We start from the raw sequence: 17,657 nt of genomic DNA on the forward strand, positions 1-17,657 counted from the left end.
TGGCCAGATCCTCGGCGCTCTCAATGGGTGACACCATCCTCTCCACAGTGAGGAAAGCAGCCAAATTGGCCGTGTAGGAGGAGATGATGATGAGCGTGAAGAACCACCACACGCCGCCAACAATGCGCCCGGACAGGGACCTGGCATCCAAACACAGTCACTAGGTTTATATTTGGAGAAAATATAGGTTCAAATGATTTGACCAATGAGGAAAATAGTAACATGATGGCTTTTAAATCGATTGAAATTTTCAAAAGGAGTGCATTAAGATTCCAAAAATGCCTGTGAAAATACCTTGGGGAGATGTCGCAGCCTTGTCGCATGAATGCTCCCAGTGAAAACCAAAGGCTATTGAATATTCCAAACTCATTGGTGGACTCGTTGGTCTGGATCTGTCCGTCCTCGTACTCCTCTGTGTGCCACTCGTACGGGCTGAAACGGCTGACCAGGAAGAGCACGACGCTGACGCCGATATAGGCAAACACAATGCACATCCAGATCTCGTAAGCCAGTGGGTCGAGGAAGGAAAACACCCCCGGCTTGGACTTCTGGGGCTTTTTGATCATAATGGAGATCCCCAGAGACATAAAAGGCTTTGAAAAGTCGATCACTTCCTCTCGGACTAGCGTGATGGTTAGAGGAGCCACGGCGATGTCTGCTTTCTGGAAAACAAACATGGGAATCACAACCTGGCTTTTTTAAAGATCCCACCAAAAACAGGAAACTCACCCCATACACTAACTCGCCAACCATCCCATTCCAGATCTTGGTCTCAGCATCCCTGGCTCCGTACTTTCCGTCACCGACGGTTTTCAACTGGTATTTGAAACCGCAGTGCTTAGCGATCTCGGCGGCTAGATCCACACAGTAGCCTTCGTAGCGGTCATTGTCCACAAACAGGTCGGCGTTCTTTTTTAGCATGACGTAAGGAGCCTCCTAAATAATATTTAATAGGGAAAGTATTAAAATAAGTATCGGGAGCCCAAAATTTGATTGCGTACACCATCAGCGTGCAATAAGTTCGTCACAAATTGTTCATAAAAATATGGTATCAAGACACTTTTGAAACACATTGTCTATCCAACAAATATATTTAGTGAAATCACTAAAAAAATAATGCATTGACACCAAATGCGATAGTACTAAACTGCTTTTTACAGTGAATAAGGTTCAAATTCAACATGGATTTAAAGTTTCCATAACTTGAAAATCTACAAACTTTTAGACTGCCAAGGTTATTATTCTTAAGGGATTTGAAGGATCAGCAAATTTAAGCAACCACTGTCATATTGGCCGTCCAGTGTTGTAGCAAATCAAGGGAAAATGATGAAGGCACAGCATTTACTGTGTCTTTCCTCTTTAATGTTACCTATTATCTAGGGAACCAAATGACAAACACCCCGCGGGCCAATTAAAGCAGCCAGTTCGGTCATAAATCAAGGTGTTCTTCACAATAACTTACCAGAATGGTGGTGACAATGACCGTTTTATTTTCCATCCCCGTCGAGTCGTTGGCAAAGACGTCGGATTTGGTGACGGCCATTTTGTCAACCTCGTTCCAGTAGCCAATCTGTCCGGAATGAATAATAAATGAGCTCCCATTGGAATAAGACACGTCGTTAATCAGGAGAGCGTCTCGGGGGCCCGCGAGGGAGACTTTACCTTTACTGGGCCGTTGTTCTTCAATTCCATTATGTTGACTGAGTAGTTGACCCGCTTGCCGTGTTGATCGAACTGGATGTTCCCCGTCAAGCCCTCCACACGCACCTATGGCAACAGTGTGTCTTTTAAATTCATACACACTGCAGATAATGACTGCATAGGGCGTTTTAATGGAGCTGCCAGGACTTTAAAGAAGAGGGAAAGGACCATTCCAGCTATCAAAAGGAATTGATTGCTAGATGGAGCAGTGTTGGACTTCTGCCATTGCGCACAAAAACAATACTCTTGACTTGTTGGCATGGCTGATGGAGAATTTGGCCTTTAACCCATTTATTAGCTTTATTTGAAAGCGAATGAACCATCCTTGCAGTTCAAATGTATTGGACATCGACTAGTGAGGAACTCATCTATTCACAGCAGAAGGATGAATGAACGGACAACACATGAAAATAGTAATATTACTAGTATCGGTATCAGTGCAACACTAGGAAAAAGTGCATGTATTCTCCCTTTTGGTGTCAATGTTACCCAACTTCTACATCAGTATTACTTCATAAACTAGCCTTGCCAAGAGGCTTTAACAACCAATATAACTATACTGAGTTTTTCCCCCTGGTGTAACTTGAATAAACTGGGAAAACAAAATCCAAACTACTTATTTCCCTCTTCCATTTTAGATCAATGATTTATGCATATAACCCTACCGTTGCCATAGCCACCAGCTGAGTTTGACTACATCTCACCTGCTTCAATGCCCGCTCGATTTCCACTCCCTGAGCCCAGGGAACCGCAGGGTTGGCAAGGCAGTCGCCAGTGTTGGCTCGACGGGTGAAGTCAATGCGTTGCTTGTGAAGGTAGCGGAAAGCCTCCGTCATCACCTGCACTGCGTCGTACGTCAACGCTGATGTATACTATGTGTCGGTATAGACAGAGGAGACAACATTACTTAAGCCAATGACAATGAATAAATGAACATTGATTAAACCTTTGTGATAACATTTTAATGTGTTTGACATTTGAGCATATTTACTTATACTACATATCATTATAAAAGTGTTTAAATGGTGACTTTGTATTCAGTGAGGTTAAGAGTCAGGGAGACATTAAGCTGGAGTCAGAAAACCCACACTAAGATTGCCAAGCCCATGAGACTGGACGTTGTTTCATGTAAGAATCATATTCTACAGAACATGGTGTCCTTGGCTACACTTGCTTAATAATGCACATAACATAGATGTCTGACGCATTCATCTACAAGAAACATGAAGTCCAACACTCACTCTGATCTTGCTATCCGCCCCTGGATACTCCTTCTCTTCCAAGGCCTCCCACCTCTGGTCAAACTTGGAAACCAGAGGGTCATCGAAATCCACAATCTGGAAGCCTGACACGTTGGCACCGCCGTACTGGATTTTGGACAGGTCGCCGTCCACAAAACCCTAGAAATACGAATTGTATGAACTTTTCACTTCTAACAGAACAGAAAAAAATAAATGGTGTTCAACTGTTCTTACCAGATTGGCTATGATGTAATGGTAGCCCTTAACGTGCCTGCCAATGGTGATGACCTGTTAAATTATTGATTAGATGTGTTAAAAACATGGGAATACACAAAACTCATCTAAATGCCAGGGTAAATTTAACTATCACGTGGTCAACTTCTTTATTATATTAAGAACAAAATGTTTTTTTTCCGTTAATCAACCACTCCTGCAAAAATTGTGAACAATGCATTAATTTTTTATAGGAAATTTGAGCACTTTTAATACATTTGTGGCACATGCGCCTAATAATTTTCATCTAATTTTTATTTTATCAATCCTGTCGGTGAAAAACAAATAAAAACTTGGATATATTCAGTTGTGTAATTTGCTTTTTTATGACATTGGTGAATATTTAGTGGCATATCGCAACACTATATGAGCCAACTTTAGATGGGAAACCGCTTTTTTCCAGATCCTTGCAAAGGAGTTGACAGTAACAGAGGCAGAAGGCAATATGGCAATAAAATGACTTTTTGCTTATCAACAGCAGCAGCAGCAACAGTTGTGGGGAAAAAGTGAAGGAAACTAGATGGGCTTTGAAGCGTTTGAAGACTTGACAGGTATGGCATACCTGAAACTAATCCCACAGCTTGACTGGCACTACTGTTTGTTAGGATGAGGGCTTCCGGCAGATCTGAATAATACAATTTTGCTACCTGGTGTTTCCTGATATGCAATCCCTGAATAAACAAATTTTCTTGATTTTCCATTTCATTTTTATGTGTGTCTCACGGTTTATGGTTATAATGACATTGTATATTAATAACCACAGGATTTTGTATTTTTTCTTATCTTAGTTTTCAGTAGGAGAACTGTAAAAACTACCTGATCCATGATGTCTTTGACTTTGTCCTGTTCACAATCCAGGATCACCCTTCGCTCTTTCTTGTTTTCTAGGTCCTGGAAAAGCGAGCGGTAGGCTTCGTCTTTGCGCTCGTCTTTTAGGTTGCCCACGTTGATGGCCGTCACTTGCCACTTCCTCTCGGCCGCTGTGTCCAGAACCACCTGAAGTGTTGTCAGGCCTGAGAAGTTGAAAATCACAGACTAAGCATTTGAAAAATGGATGAGTTGGAACTTCAGATTGCTACCAACAGCTTTGCTACCAATTTCGTCATACGCAGTTTTTGGGTATGATGACAATTAGGATTTTTGTCAAGTCAATGATGATGACAAAGCCTATGTCCGATTATTATTATTATTATTATTTGGATCTCGCGTTTATGGCAATAAAATCTGAAAAGGGTCATGAATGCTTGGCAGTGAGTGATAAGGCTTTGCAACAAAGGAGTGTTCACCAACATGTGATCTTTAAATGAATACATGGATTGGTAGAAAGCTGCATCTTGGCAAGAAAAAGGAAAAAACATTTTAATTGATCAAGCAAAAATATAACAAAGTCAACCAGCGGTCATGTGAGTAACCATTAACTTACAAACCCCAAAATATCTGGAAGATTATGCAGATGAACTTTAATTACCCTGGCAAGGAGCTCAGTAATGTGGCAGACATGGCATATTCATAGCCTAACATTCTTATTTTTATTACCGATTGGCTGCCATCTCCAGCTCGTTAAAAGGGAAGATTCAGTGCTTTTATGTAACGAGCGTGTCAGGGTGAGTCACAGGTGCTCCGGAATTCTAACAAACATGGGAGGTGCCTCAAACAACACGTAGTTCACGAGAAAATAGACATTTTCCATCATTCCCTTTCATCGAAAATGTTTGTTATTTTTTTCAACTGATTGGCTGTCACTGATGGTGGTGGATGTCCAAAAAATACATAGTGGGAGGGTTCAACATCCTTTTATTTGGTGCAAGCACCGCCCAATCGAATAGTTTGGAGGTATACAAGTGACAAATTGATTGTAAGAATTTTCATTAGCTTTTTTATTTCGTAGTATTAAAAATGTTTGAGCAATGGGCTAATAATGGCAATCTAGGACACTATTATCTCTCGAATCGTTTTACGACATATTTCTGCATTAATTCCTTTTTGAGCTGCCAACTGCGATACGACTAATCGGCAGATTCCATAAAATCCTTAGCAAGTAAGCAGATCTGATTAACAGGTCTTTGACTGCCGTGGCACGGCCAAATGTACTCCCCCAGTCTTTATATCACCATCTTGTTCTGCACTTAATTCTATTTTCCCCCCCTCTCAAAACAGATTCCCGTCCCAGACGAGACATTTAATTACGCCACTTGATCAATGGGACGTTCCCGGTGAGTTAACGATGTTTCACAGCTGAATATCGCTCATATCGATCCTCAGGTTGCACTTTAATAAAAAAAAGCTGGCATGTGTAATCTTGGCGTGACGGCGTGCAGTGAGATATCGATCAATTTCATTTTTTACGGTACAGGGAAAATGGGGTTTCTCAAAAAATCTTTACGTCTCATAATAGCAACGAGGACACAATGTTCTGGATGACCCAGGAACTGAAGTGAGTCGTTCTGACAACAGCAAATCATGTATTTGATCTTTAGCTGAAGCTGAAGTGGCTGGTTAGGTTTTGAATCAAGTCACACCATTAGATTTTGCAGCTCCCAATACCCAATCCATTAAATGTGTTAGCAAGCAATTCTGATGGGAAAAAAATACCTATATATACTTCTTTTAATGCTAAAAAATAGTTATTCTTATCATGTCTCTGCTTAGCCTATTGGCTGCCATTGACAGCATTGGATGTGTAGGTATCGGTATCGGTGCAAAAACACTTTTTAACTTGCTATTCCAACAATGACTCAATAATAAAATGCTTTGCTTGATGAAGTACAAACATGACCTCAGCTCATGTGCCCATGTAGTCAGATAGGACATAGCTGCTGATCACTAACCCACTCATGAAGCAGTAGTGCATGTTCCATGTTTGAGGCCTTGTGAGTGCACACAGAAGGCATCCCGTGAATAATGCACTTGTATGAAGAGTCTATTGGCTTCCGAGTTGTATTTAGTGCACTACTGCACTTTTCTCTATCTCCTTCATGAGACACACACACACACATACTCTGTGCATTTATAGCTACCCTCGGATGTCTTTCGTGCTCTATCCTTCCCCTGCACTGAACACAACTCTCCTCTTCCCACTTTCCTCTCATCCAGCAACACAACAGCCTGAATAATTACCAAGAAATCACCCACACCACAACCACAAAGAAAGAAAAAAAATCCTTAAAACATGCCGCATGAAACCTGCTGCTTACTGCACGAGCGCGACGGGCAGCGAGTGGGACCGCAGTGCATATATTTCGCCATTGCATGGCTGTCTAATTAGGTCAGTGTGATCCTCTCGCTCCCATGGCAACCAATGTGTGGCAAGAGGAGGGATGGGAGGAAGGAGAAGAAGAGCGCTAGAAGTAACTGGGCAGGTCGCTAAGTGATGCGAGGATGTGTGTGGGTGCATTTGACGGATGTGAGGAGGGGGGAGTCACCGGTTAGAAGGACTTCTATTCGCCTATCCGGCCACTTTATGTAGTTATATAAGATGGGCACTCAACAGACACTGTTATTAGGTACACCTGCCTAATCTAATGTTACTTGAGAAGGCTTGGTTTTAGGTGATCAAACTTTGAAGCTTAATTCCAATCAACAGAACCATGAAAAGGTGTCATGAAATTGTCTCGTGGATAAATTCGGCATGTGCCGGTCATATATTTTTTGAATGTGAGTCTGAGACATATAATTTTTAGCATCTGCACATCTAAATTTCATTTTTTCCACCTCTTTGGAGCTGAGATATCAAGTTTCTGGAACAATAGCTACCAATCGTCGCAGCAAAATGGATTCGATGTCTATCTACGTCTTCTTGAGACTTTTTTTGTCAGTCCACACACTATAGACATATACAAAATGTTATGTTTTTAGGAAAGCAGAACTCTCTTAAAAGTAGACAAATCATAGTTCCATGATTATTACGATTAGAAGTGTGGAGGTCAACAGCTGCAAGGCCCATCACCTCTACTACATGTCAGAACTACCACACACGTCAACTTGATATTCCATAAAAACATATACACACACAAACACACACGCTCATAAACACTTGCAGCTGATTGTTTGTGACAAGCCTCCTTTCATTAAATGTACCTGGGGGGTCAAAATACATAAAGTTTTGGGAGGGGGGGTAACATAAACATTGCAGACTTGAGGAAATCTTGGGTTCTTTGAGGATACATCAACTACTTCCACACACACACACACACACACACACACACACACACACACACACACAATAACATCAACCTTGGAGCAATCAAATTCAAACATGGAAGTAGTTTACTTGTTTTCTATTCAGAGTTTTTAGCCTAAAGGAAGTAAAAAGTGAGTTTAATCTGCAATATGCCTGTCTTTTTAAAAATCCTATAATTAGATGTATTATTACTCAAAGCATTTTATTTAGCTGCCTTACTATATTAATTTATTTATATGAAATCTAGTATATTATAGGACACTTAAATTATTTATGTATGTATATTTTATATATAAAAAACACAAAAAAACTTTTCATTTCATACATCTGTATATTGTATGTGATTGCATTAATAGTTTGGATTAACTTTTTTACTAATGCCAACGTTAAATAAATATTCACTAAAATTGATTTAAGGAAAAAGTAGTATTGTTAATTCTTGTGTATCATTTTTAATTTTGCATTTTTTTTAAACCATTTATTTCTGATGACTAAAAAAGCTATGAATATCCATATTTTATGCACCGTTTTAAAATACAATATAGTATTCTATTGTTTCACCCTTTTTAAATTTTAATATTCACATATGGTACAGTATTACTAACATTATATTGAGTCAATACCATATAAAGTCCAACAATATTTACTATATTAATTCAGCAAACAATGATTCCTTATTATACTTATTAATACAGTGGTAAAGGTTGCAATGTGAGCATCATCTACATATTTCCAGGAAAGCGTTGACAACTGACCTCGATCGCTGTCGTACAGGTAGGCGAACTTGTCCCACTTGTAGTACTCGATGAGGCTGAGCAGTGGCCCCTTAATGTCGGGCCTCATCTGGATGATGAACTGTTGGGTGCCGTCTAGCGGGAAACTGGGCGTGATGAAGGACACGTGCAGCGTGCCGCAGAAGGACGTAATGGTGTTCACCGACTTCTTGTCATAGAATCCGAAAATGGCGTAAACGCCCCTGGAGAACTGCGAGCAGACTGCAATAGAGAAAGAACAAGCTAGCGTTAATGTTTGTTGTTTCACATCCTTTAAAGTGCTTCAGGGATGTGTCCTGTTCGCCGTGTCTTCCATCTGCTTAATAGATTTCCGTCTTTTAGTTACACCGGGGGAGTGCTTGTACTAAAGAGGACGGATGTGCCACAAAGTTACTAAATGATACCGATCTTGCCAATGGAAACGACAATTATTAGTTTTTTAGATGATATAAAAAGAAAGAATTGGACATCTCCATTTTTTGCATCATTACTCATTTGTCTTCTGTTCACTGGTTTCCTTTTCGTGTATGTTTTCTATCAAAAGTTATTCTAATTGTTTTTTAGGAGTGCAGTGAATTCATTCACTATTTTTTCCAAATATGAGATTTTTGTCTTTTTAGGCATGCCACCAGTTGTAAGATGGTGAATATATATGGCTCTCGAAGCAATGTTAACTGAACCATGATAGAATTACTTCACATTCAAGTCAGAGTGCAGACCTTTACTCTAAAAAGAAAATAAAAATGTATGATTGTTGTCTATTTTGGGCAGGCCAGCAGATGTGCTGGTACTGCATAGACCTCGCAGTTCTAAGGTCGTGGGTTCAATCCCAGGTCGATCTTCATGTGCGGAGCTTAAATGTTTTGTCTGCATAATTAGCTTTCTTCCCATATCCCCAAAACATGCAGTGTAGGCTAGTTGAACACTCTAAATAGGCCCTAGGAAAAGTGAACAACATTTGGATATTCAAGAAATTCCTAACTTTACAAAAGGTGGTCCACTTACGTTGCATGAACCTCATGTCAGAAATACTATTTATATCGTCCGTCTGTCTACAAGGCCTTCATGTCTGGACAAGCACATTGCCACCTTGCACATTTGCTTCCAGATCAAGTATCTGGCATGTCGGCACTAATCTACATTTGCATTCACATGATTTGCGCTCCGCCCTCCATTCCGCTGACTTCGCAAATATCAACACCGCTGTATAATTTATGAGCCATGCCCCGGCGCGGGCACCAAAGTGTTTTTTTTCCCCGACATGTAACATTCATTATGTACCAAGTGCCGAAAAGCCGGTCGTCGTTAACTTCATTGCTGCTGCTTTTGGATGCGGCAAACACATGAAGAAGTATTTCTGTGTCTCTAGCGTTAGTCTGGGGTCAGCAGAATAGCATGACGTTCATGGGAGCGCTATCGATCGTGTGTAACTTCATCAGCTTTATTGCCCATTCGCTAGTGTAATTAATGTAATGAGGCATTTCTTCGGGTGCAGTATCGTGAGAATGTCTTGCTGACATGGGCAGCTGGAGTACATTGAGGTCAGATTTAAGGCAAGTCGTTAGGCCAGAATGTAAAAGGAGAGCTTAGTATAGCGCTCTGAGAAAAAAAATTATTTACAATTTTAATCTAAGCTTTTCATGTTGGACAAAAACTGCAGCATCATTGCAAGTGTTTTAGTTATAGTAATAGTGTTTAGTGTGAAATAATTACATTACATTATAATAGGAAATGAGCAGAGTTGAAAACATACATATTTATAATGTTATTTGCTTTCTTCATCATGTACTAGCCAAAATAGTATTAACCGTGGCCATATGTAGGTTCATAGAAATAATTTATTCTAATAAATGTATAACCAAACGTATATGGTACAAAACTGTATAAAATAATGTTTCTGTCCGCAGCAACAACAAAAAAAATGTAGAAAAAATATAGTTTTGGTGAAGGGGAGAGGAGGGATTTAAGCATAAGAAGGAATAAGAAGTCGGGCACACTAAATCGCTTGATGGCTGAAAGAGTGAAGGATTGTGGGAAAGCCATTAGGCCTTTGTCACATGTGACTGCCTCTCAATGAAGCCTACGTCGCAAATCCCTTCTCACACTCGTAACAAGTAATGACTATTGTTTTTCAACTTCTTGTACTAAATGTTTTACTGTTCCAGTCACTCCACAGAGAGTCTACAACTACATGTAGTCTATAATTACAACTCTGGTTACTTTCCTAAAAAACTATGCATTGTTATATAACTTTATTTGAGTTGTTAAACAACCAAACACAAGAAATCCCACAAGCCATTTGTCATAGGTCATCATGTACCCTAATCAAAACCTAATATTTGTGTTCTAATGGAAATTTTGCACGAATCATTTTTTGCAATTGAAATTAACTATGACTTGACTATGATTGGATTTCTTAAGGACTTATTTAGGCGCTCTAATATCCTGACTTTCTGAGAAGGTGACCGGCGTGAAATAAATTTAGTCGTTCCAATTAGCTGACCCGTTTTTCGCCAACGTGCCACTCGCTGCTAGGGCCTCGTCTTTTTTCATGCTGATGTTTAGGCTGATCAAAGATTTGCATAAATTATCATCAGATGGTCACCTTCACCTCATCTCAGCATGCCTGGCAAGAAAAAAAATCTCATATATAAAAAAAAAAATTGCATGCAAGGATAAGCGGAACGGAAAATATGTGAATAAATAAATGATTCCTTTCACAAGAAATGATTACAAGCTTCTTCTTCTCAAAAACTAGAGCTCATCGAATGAAAAAATGGCTAAAATCCTTTTTTGTACAAATTCTAAACCTTAATGGAAGGAGGTAAAATATCACATTTCACTGTTTTGGGCTGTCTTGTTAGAAGCCTTTAAAAGATTTACATAAAAGACAAGCATCCACCTTCCCACGCCTTGCATCACTCTGGAATTCCATGACAAGACACTGAAATGCGTCCCCTGCTGTAAAACCCTTCTCTATATGGATTAGAGCAAGTCTTGTTGCTATGGCGACATCCTCGTCACACGGGCACACAGTCGCAAAGGACGCGGGCGCGCGAATCACCTCATTTAGCTTCGCTGGATGGATTGATAACAGAATGCAAACTGACCCTAGGAGGTGTCGAAATGATGAATCAGCACACGCTCGCACGCGGATGTCAGTAACAAAGCAATCATCAGCATTATGGGTCGAGTTGACGATTGCCCTGCTCAAGGATCACGTTACCACAGCAACAAGAAACTAAAATGGAACTGATCTAGAGCAGGCAGGCAACACACGGAATCCTGTGTCACTCGATAAAGTGACCGCAAAACCTATTATTTGGACTTTGGTCTTGTCTGCGGCTTCCAAACAAGCCCAAAGGACCATTTTCTTTTTTTGTTGCTGCTCTCTTTGCTTCCATTTGCGGTTACTGGGAAGTAAAGCAGCCATTAAATGGGCAAATATTCCAAAGTTGAAACTTAGGACAGTTTAATCCTTTATGACTATTTTCATACATTTAAATATGAGCAATGGATATTGTATTATTAATTCATTTTCAAGACTGCAAAGCCTATCCAAGCTTATTTGGGGCAAAATGTGGACACAGACACTAACAAACAGCCATTCACACTTAAAATCCTGATGCCAATCGAATTAAAATGATTGAAAAACAGAAAACCCCAAGCAACAACCAACCTTATGAAGTATTTTTTTCCTCATAGTATTTAGTATGCCACTGAAAGTGATGGTCTCCCATGCAATATGAACGTTCTCGGTCCAAATGGATTTAACATGTAGCGGCTGATAAAATAACTGAGTGTGCTTTGAGGGTTTGATAAAGGCATGAAGGGTCTAAGTTCTGACTATATTTCAGTGGTTGGATTTGTTTCATTTTCTTGTATAATACCTCATTATGATTTAGTAGTTGTATAACAAAGCAGTGCGGTTGTTGGGCGATGTCGTTGTGGTGACGGTCTTCTATATTAAAAAGAAAGAAGGACGTGCGGAACTAGCGGACACACTGGCTGGATCCCCCCCCTCCGTCCCCCCGCTCCCTCTCCTCCTTTGAGACGTACTTCCGGCAGCTGCTCTCGACCAGAACACTGCAGCACAGTTCTTGTCAACTTCCATACACCCACTTCCATTCCTCATCTCTCGCTCTCTCCTTTTGTGCACTGACCTGTTTCCTGGAGGTGTTCTAAAGAACTGCGACGAAGCTAATGCAAGCGACTTCTTTCGCAAAGTGATGCGCCCCCTAGTGTAACGCAAAATCCTTTTAATGCTTCCCTTGGCTTATTTTTGGTTAAGAAGTAGCAGGGACATTTTTAAAAATTCATCAAATTATGTACTCTGGTAAAAAGTTGTTTTCTTGCAGCGAAAGTTTTTAGGAGGAGAACAAATCCAGTATTGGTGTAACACTAGTAACAATAGAAATGACCTTGGTAAATAACAACTTTTTCCTCATAATGCTATGACAACAAAGAGTATTTACAGACCCCAAAGCTCTTGAATCGAGTGTTGAGCATCCACACAAACAATACGTGAATATACGTGAATTGTAGCTATTTTTTCTCATCAAAACACAACATACACAGCGTAACCTTTAGTGGAAATACCATAGCGGCTTGTTGTGTCCTAATGATCTCGCAACAAAAACGGACAAGCACCGCCGCGCATGTGAAGGAGAGGGTTGCCGTGGAAACCAGTGAGGGTTGACTCCGCTGCTTTTCTTTTTAGATCTGGCTCTTTGTCTAAATAGCCTGATAGTACCTGTATCCAATGTGTAAGACTTTGATCTGAATTGCTGACAGCAATTAGGCAATAAGGCTACACAAACAGAAATATCAGCACCACAATTTAATGCTTTATTTTAGTGCTAGCAACTTCCTGTATTCATTGGGGTTTCTGACAATGTGACTGTGATTGATTCTTACCGCAATACTGCCCTGCTTACCACTCACAGTGGGGCTAATTAATACAATAACTAATCCGACACTAAATGTTCCACTAATGACATGATGAGCTCCAAGTTTCAGTGTGAAATAAGCGATTTTAAGAAACAGCAGAATAACATGAATTGTATAATTCAAGGGCTTGTGATGAAATGCTTCATCATCCAACAATCCCACAAAAATTGTGTTGTCTTGCCAAATGTCACATATATTATACCTCAGCCTCTTTTATCATACCTACAGTATTCTTACATTTCACATAAAATGATTTTCAATGATAAAAATAACAACAAAAATGCACAAATGTTTTTTTTTACTACATAGTGAAGCTCAAGTTGGCCTAAAAGATAAACCCATTGGTACTGTATTGTTCCCCAAGGATTTGACCTGCTTTTAAAAGCCCTCCTTCAACCTCCCCAGTCTATTGTTTATTTCTTATCTGCTATACTGTGTGACTTATTCCACCATTGGCAGTGGTCGCAAGTTAGCACCCATTGACCTTGTCTAAGAAATTGACATTCTGGTTTATCCATAGTACATTGTTTAGAGTTATGATGCTGGCCTTCAACACAGGACAATAAGGGTTTACGATGTCAGGTTGATTGACAGCTGAGGCATCAGGATTGGAGACAAATTGAAATAAATTTGTTAAAAAACAACACCAAACTACAGGAGAGCTAAAACGTAAAATACGGTTATAAATCACAATACCTGAGATCCCTAATTCTTATTATTTCCTACTAGTTTGTCATCTTTATTGCGGGTTATAGAAACATTTTAAGACGCAATCAAAAACAAACGTCAGTCTCATCGGAGTCATTATTTTAGTTTCCCCAGCTAAACGCACATTGTTGAGAGGTTACTGAAAATGAAAGAGTTTGCATTAAAGTACTTCATGATGCCCAATGGACTCTGTTTTATGAGTCAGTCTAATAAATGTAGCGATATCACATCAGGTAAAGAGACAACAGCGAACCCCAGATGAAAAAGGCCGCAAGCCTTAGTCATGTTGCCCTTTAAAAGGACACGGCCAGAAAACGTGTGCTTACATTCACCACACACACACACGCATACAACTAGAACAGGAACAAAGTGGATGTGAAAAAAATGAGGCAAGCACACAACAACTCATGACTTGCATACACGCAAATGAAACCTTTTGGATGAAGGTTATGCTCACATTAGAATTTTCAGTGCATTCTAAACAACCAAAATCATGTTTAAAGATGATTTGGGCTGAATTTTCCACATTGTCAGGACAACTAGTAAAGTAAACCCTTCTTTTATTGGGTTATTTTGGTCACTAACATATTCACAATGTTGTCCTTCTACATCAAAACAAATGTCAACTTTTTCAATGTTTAACATTAGACACAGGTTGCTTTCAATACTAAGAAAAACCTGTATGAATTAAGTATTATAGTTTGTCCAACAGTCTCAATACTTTCAATACACCAAAAAAAAAAGAAAATGTTTGTTTCTTTGTTATTCCCCTGCAGTTTTTTAACAAAATATTGTCATTTAATAAATTAAATCAACACAAAAGATGAGCTACATGAGCTGTATGACTGCATCAAAGCAAAACGATAGCACTTTAAATCTTATAGTCGAAAAAATAAATCCACAAAGAACCATTCTAGCTGTGCTGTGTTATTTTTTTTATATGGTTATCACCTTGATGGTGGTCGCCCACTTGCATCTGGCTTTCAGGCGTGAATGCGCATTTCAAGAATGAGTTTTGGCCTTTTTTTTAATTATGCAAATGACAAGGGTTGAGTACTGGCTTGCACCAATCATATGCCTTTGATTTATGTTGAGGGGAGCAGTCACACAGCCAATAAGGGCCTCAAACAGATTTATGTTGGGTAGAATTTTATGTAATAAAACAAGTGCATGTGAAATTATATAAAAAAATATATAATGCCCATAGTAATTCATGAGTGTTCTGCTGTTGTTTTATGTTTGAGTTGTATTAATGTATTGCATTTTTTTGCAGATGTGATTTTTCTTACACTGCTATACAAATATAATTAAGTTGGGTTGCACATATATTATAAAACTCGAGCCAAAACTTACTCCAAAAAATATAATAACTAAAACTATTCTGTATAAAACCAACGCATAACATAACGTACAATACAAGCTACAAAATTATATATAATATAAATAATGATAATTCACTGAAAAAATAGAACCACTAATTCAAGAAAGAAATAATATATAGACAAAATATCCAATAAAATGGAAACAGAAAATATAACTGAAAAATAAACAAAAATCAGACTAACAGTAAAAAAAATACTGCCTATTGTTTAACTCCTCTAAAATAAATAATCTGAACTGAAAATACACTTAAAAATATAAACGTCAATGAAAAATATTTCAATCGTGACTGAAAACCTATCTACCATCAAATTTCACGCACACCTTCCTTTGGAAAACCCAAAAAACGACGACGAGCCTATTCTCCGCTCGATAGGCACCCAAGGGTGCTCTTCAAAGAGGCGCTCGCTCAACTCAACTAGATGATGACGATTATGAGGCAGCGCTCTCGCTTGCTTCAATGACGACCAAATCTCCGTATCGAGTTGTTGATGTGAAGGAATGAAATAAAAGATGTGGCCGTTGCCTTGGAAACCAACCCCCATCTCCCTTAGTCCTCTCCATCAGCTAGCTCCCTTTCTGCCCTCATATCCATTCAAGTACACATTTAGACCAGATGGTGCAATGCAATTTTTTTTGTTCAAGGCACTCACAGCAATTGGTGACAGCGAAGCTGTTGGCCACCTCCAGGTTGTCGATGTGAGGCGTGAGCCGGAACTCGGCCGTACCAAACTGGACCATGCCTATCCGGAAGGCGCTGTACTCTTGATCTGCGCCCCTTGGAAAGAGACCCCCTGTACGGAAGCAGGACATACACCAGTCAGGCTTTCTAAAACGCAATGCGTATGATTAGTTGCCACCCACATATGAACTGTGCATGTCATTTTTTTGGGTGCACTTACCAATTTGCACGCTGGGCGAGCCTCCGTGTGCACATCCCCATAAGACAAGGAGGAAGGACACGGAGAAATGCACAATCTGCTGCATGGTCGCGGCGGTCCGCATCTACCGTACACACACTCAGGGCGGGGAGGCTGAAATATTCCAGGAGGAGAGAGAAAAGGGCGACCAAGGCGTTAAATCCCACGCATCCTTTTTTTTTTTCTTGGTGCAGCCAGGTGTGCAAGGCAAAGGGAATAATGTTAGGGATGGAAAATAAAAGGGGGATAAACCCCAGTCGTCGAGGAATAAAGGAGGCTTAGCGATAGAGCACCGAGCGCGGCTGATTCCAGCTCCGAGTGCGCCGCTCCTCTCTCAGCATCGCCCCCTTCTCAACTCATCCCTCCACGCTCCTCCTCAAGCAGAGAAACGAATGCTAATGAGGCTATGGCCGAAGATTGCCGAACTCTGCCGAAGGGAAAGCTTGCCGCTCATGTGACGTCAGTGACCCTCATCGCGCGCTTTCATGAGAGATGCGTGCAGACAGCGGCGATGTAAAAACCCCCAGGGCTTAACGCAAGGAGGACCTGGACAATGGAGAAGCAAATACATTTTTTATTAACCCTTTCATGGGTGATCACGATTTTTATTTTTAGGGCTCTTGAGCTTGCCGTCAGCGGCCAATTACAGCCCACGGGGCAATTTTGATTTTAAAAAATATATAAAATGAATGAATTAAAAGATCTTTAAATAGTACCATACAAATTATAATGCATTAAAAAAAGAAGACACTTGACATAAAGTGTAGCCTGTGTGTATGTTGCTATGGGATTTTTTTTATCTTTCTCTAATGACCTTACATAGCTTAACTCTTTGACTGCCATTGGCAGCAATAGGTGATTTTATATATCCAACCCACGGGGTTGTTATGGCTTTATGCCAGCTAGCCCACGAGCTAACAGGATTCCAGACCTCACTTTGTCACTTGGGAATTGAAATGACACCTAGCTATTGCTTCCCTTAAATGCCCCCAGTTTCTCCAAAATATACCTGCAAGAATTTTAGCAAGAATTCCACCTTGCATCTCTACATTGACATGAAGTAAAATGCCGAAAAAAAACTACAGAAACCTTTTGAGTTTTTTTCTAAAGCACTACATGTTAAAGAGCGTGTTTCAGCACCACGGACAGCGAAAATCCTCATTCTAGTCTACTGAACATATACATATCTTATAGAACTAATCTGTTTTAACCAGGTTAAAGAGCATGACTGAGTCTAAGAAGAGAAGGGCAGAGATATGTTATGAATAATACATAACATATAAGTTAATGTCAAGATTCTCCTGACAATTAAATCAGCAGGGAACTGTCCAGTTGTCAGCAACCAGTGCTGCAACAGCTCGTGTCAAAGGCCATTTAATACAAACAATCCTATTTTATTTGAGGGGTGGCCATGCATCATTTGGTCGCACAGTTTTGCATGCTATAAAAACAGAGGGGGAGACATTTTACTATTTAGTGCTCCTAAGATGACTGGATATATTAAAAGCACAAAGTGGGCAGATACTTGCAT

The 17,657-nt window shown here is 39.8% G+C and overlaps 1 protein-coding gene across 8 annotated transcripts in view; it reads right to left on the minus strand.

Annotated features, from left to right (window-relative positions):
• gria2b (glutamate receptor, ionotropic, AMPA 2b) overlaps window positions 1-16,529 on the minus strand; it is a 25,534-nt gene extending 9,005 nt beyond the window's left edge. The window contains exons 1-12 of one of the 8 annotated variants that reach the window (XR_013328812.1): window positions 16,109-16,523; window positions 15,860-16,000; window positions 8,151-8,390; window positions 4,032-4,228; window positions 3,177-3,230; window positions 2,943-3,101; window positions 2,406-2,573; window positions 1,663-1,767; window positions 1,463-1,570; window positions 730-936; window positions 295-662; window positions 1-140 (exon numbers count right to left, since the gene is read on the minus strand). The exon at window positions 1-140 is cut by the window's left edge and continues 59 nt beyond it. Coding sequence is in view for 7 of the 8 variants with exons in the window: in XM_077733657.1 (XP_077589783.1) it covers window positions 1-140; window positions 295-662; window positions 730-936; window positions 1,463-1,570; window positions 1,663-1,767; window positions 2,406-2,573; window positions 2,943-3,101; window positions 3,177-3,230; window positions 4,032-4,228; window positions 8,151-8,390; window positions 15,860-16,000; window positions 16,109-16,211 (1,990 nt within the window). In the remaining variant the exon portion in view is untranslated. Of the gene's footprint in view, window positions 141-294; window positions 663-729; window positions 937-1,462; window positions 1,571-1,662; window positions 1,768-2,405; window positions 2,574-2,942; window positions 3,102-3,176; window positions 3,231-4,031; window positions 4,229-8,150; window positions 8,391-15,859; window positions 16,001-16,108 lie in introns of all 8 variants that reach the window. The other 7 variants (XM_077733657.1, XM_077733652.1, XM_077733651.1 and 4 more) reach the window with 7 other exon arrangements.
• Window positions 16,530-17,657: the final 1,128 nt, after the last annotated feature.

The sequence above is a fragment of the Stigmatopora nigra genome, chromosome 14 (assembly GCF_051989575.1).
Source record: "Stigmatopora nigra isolate UIUO_SnigA chromosome 14, RoL_Snig_1.1, whole genome shotgun sequence".
Classification (NCBI taxonomy): domain Eukaryota; kingdom Metazoa; phylum Chordata; class Actinopteri; order Syngnathiformes; family Syngnathidae; genus Stigmatopora; species Stigmatopora nigra.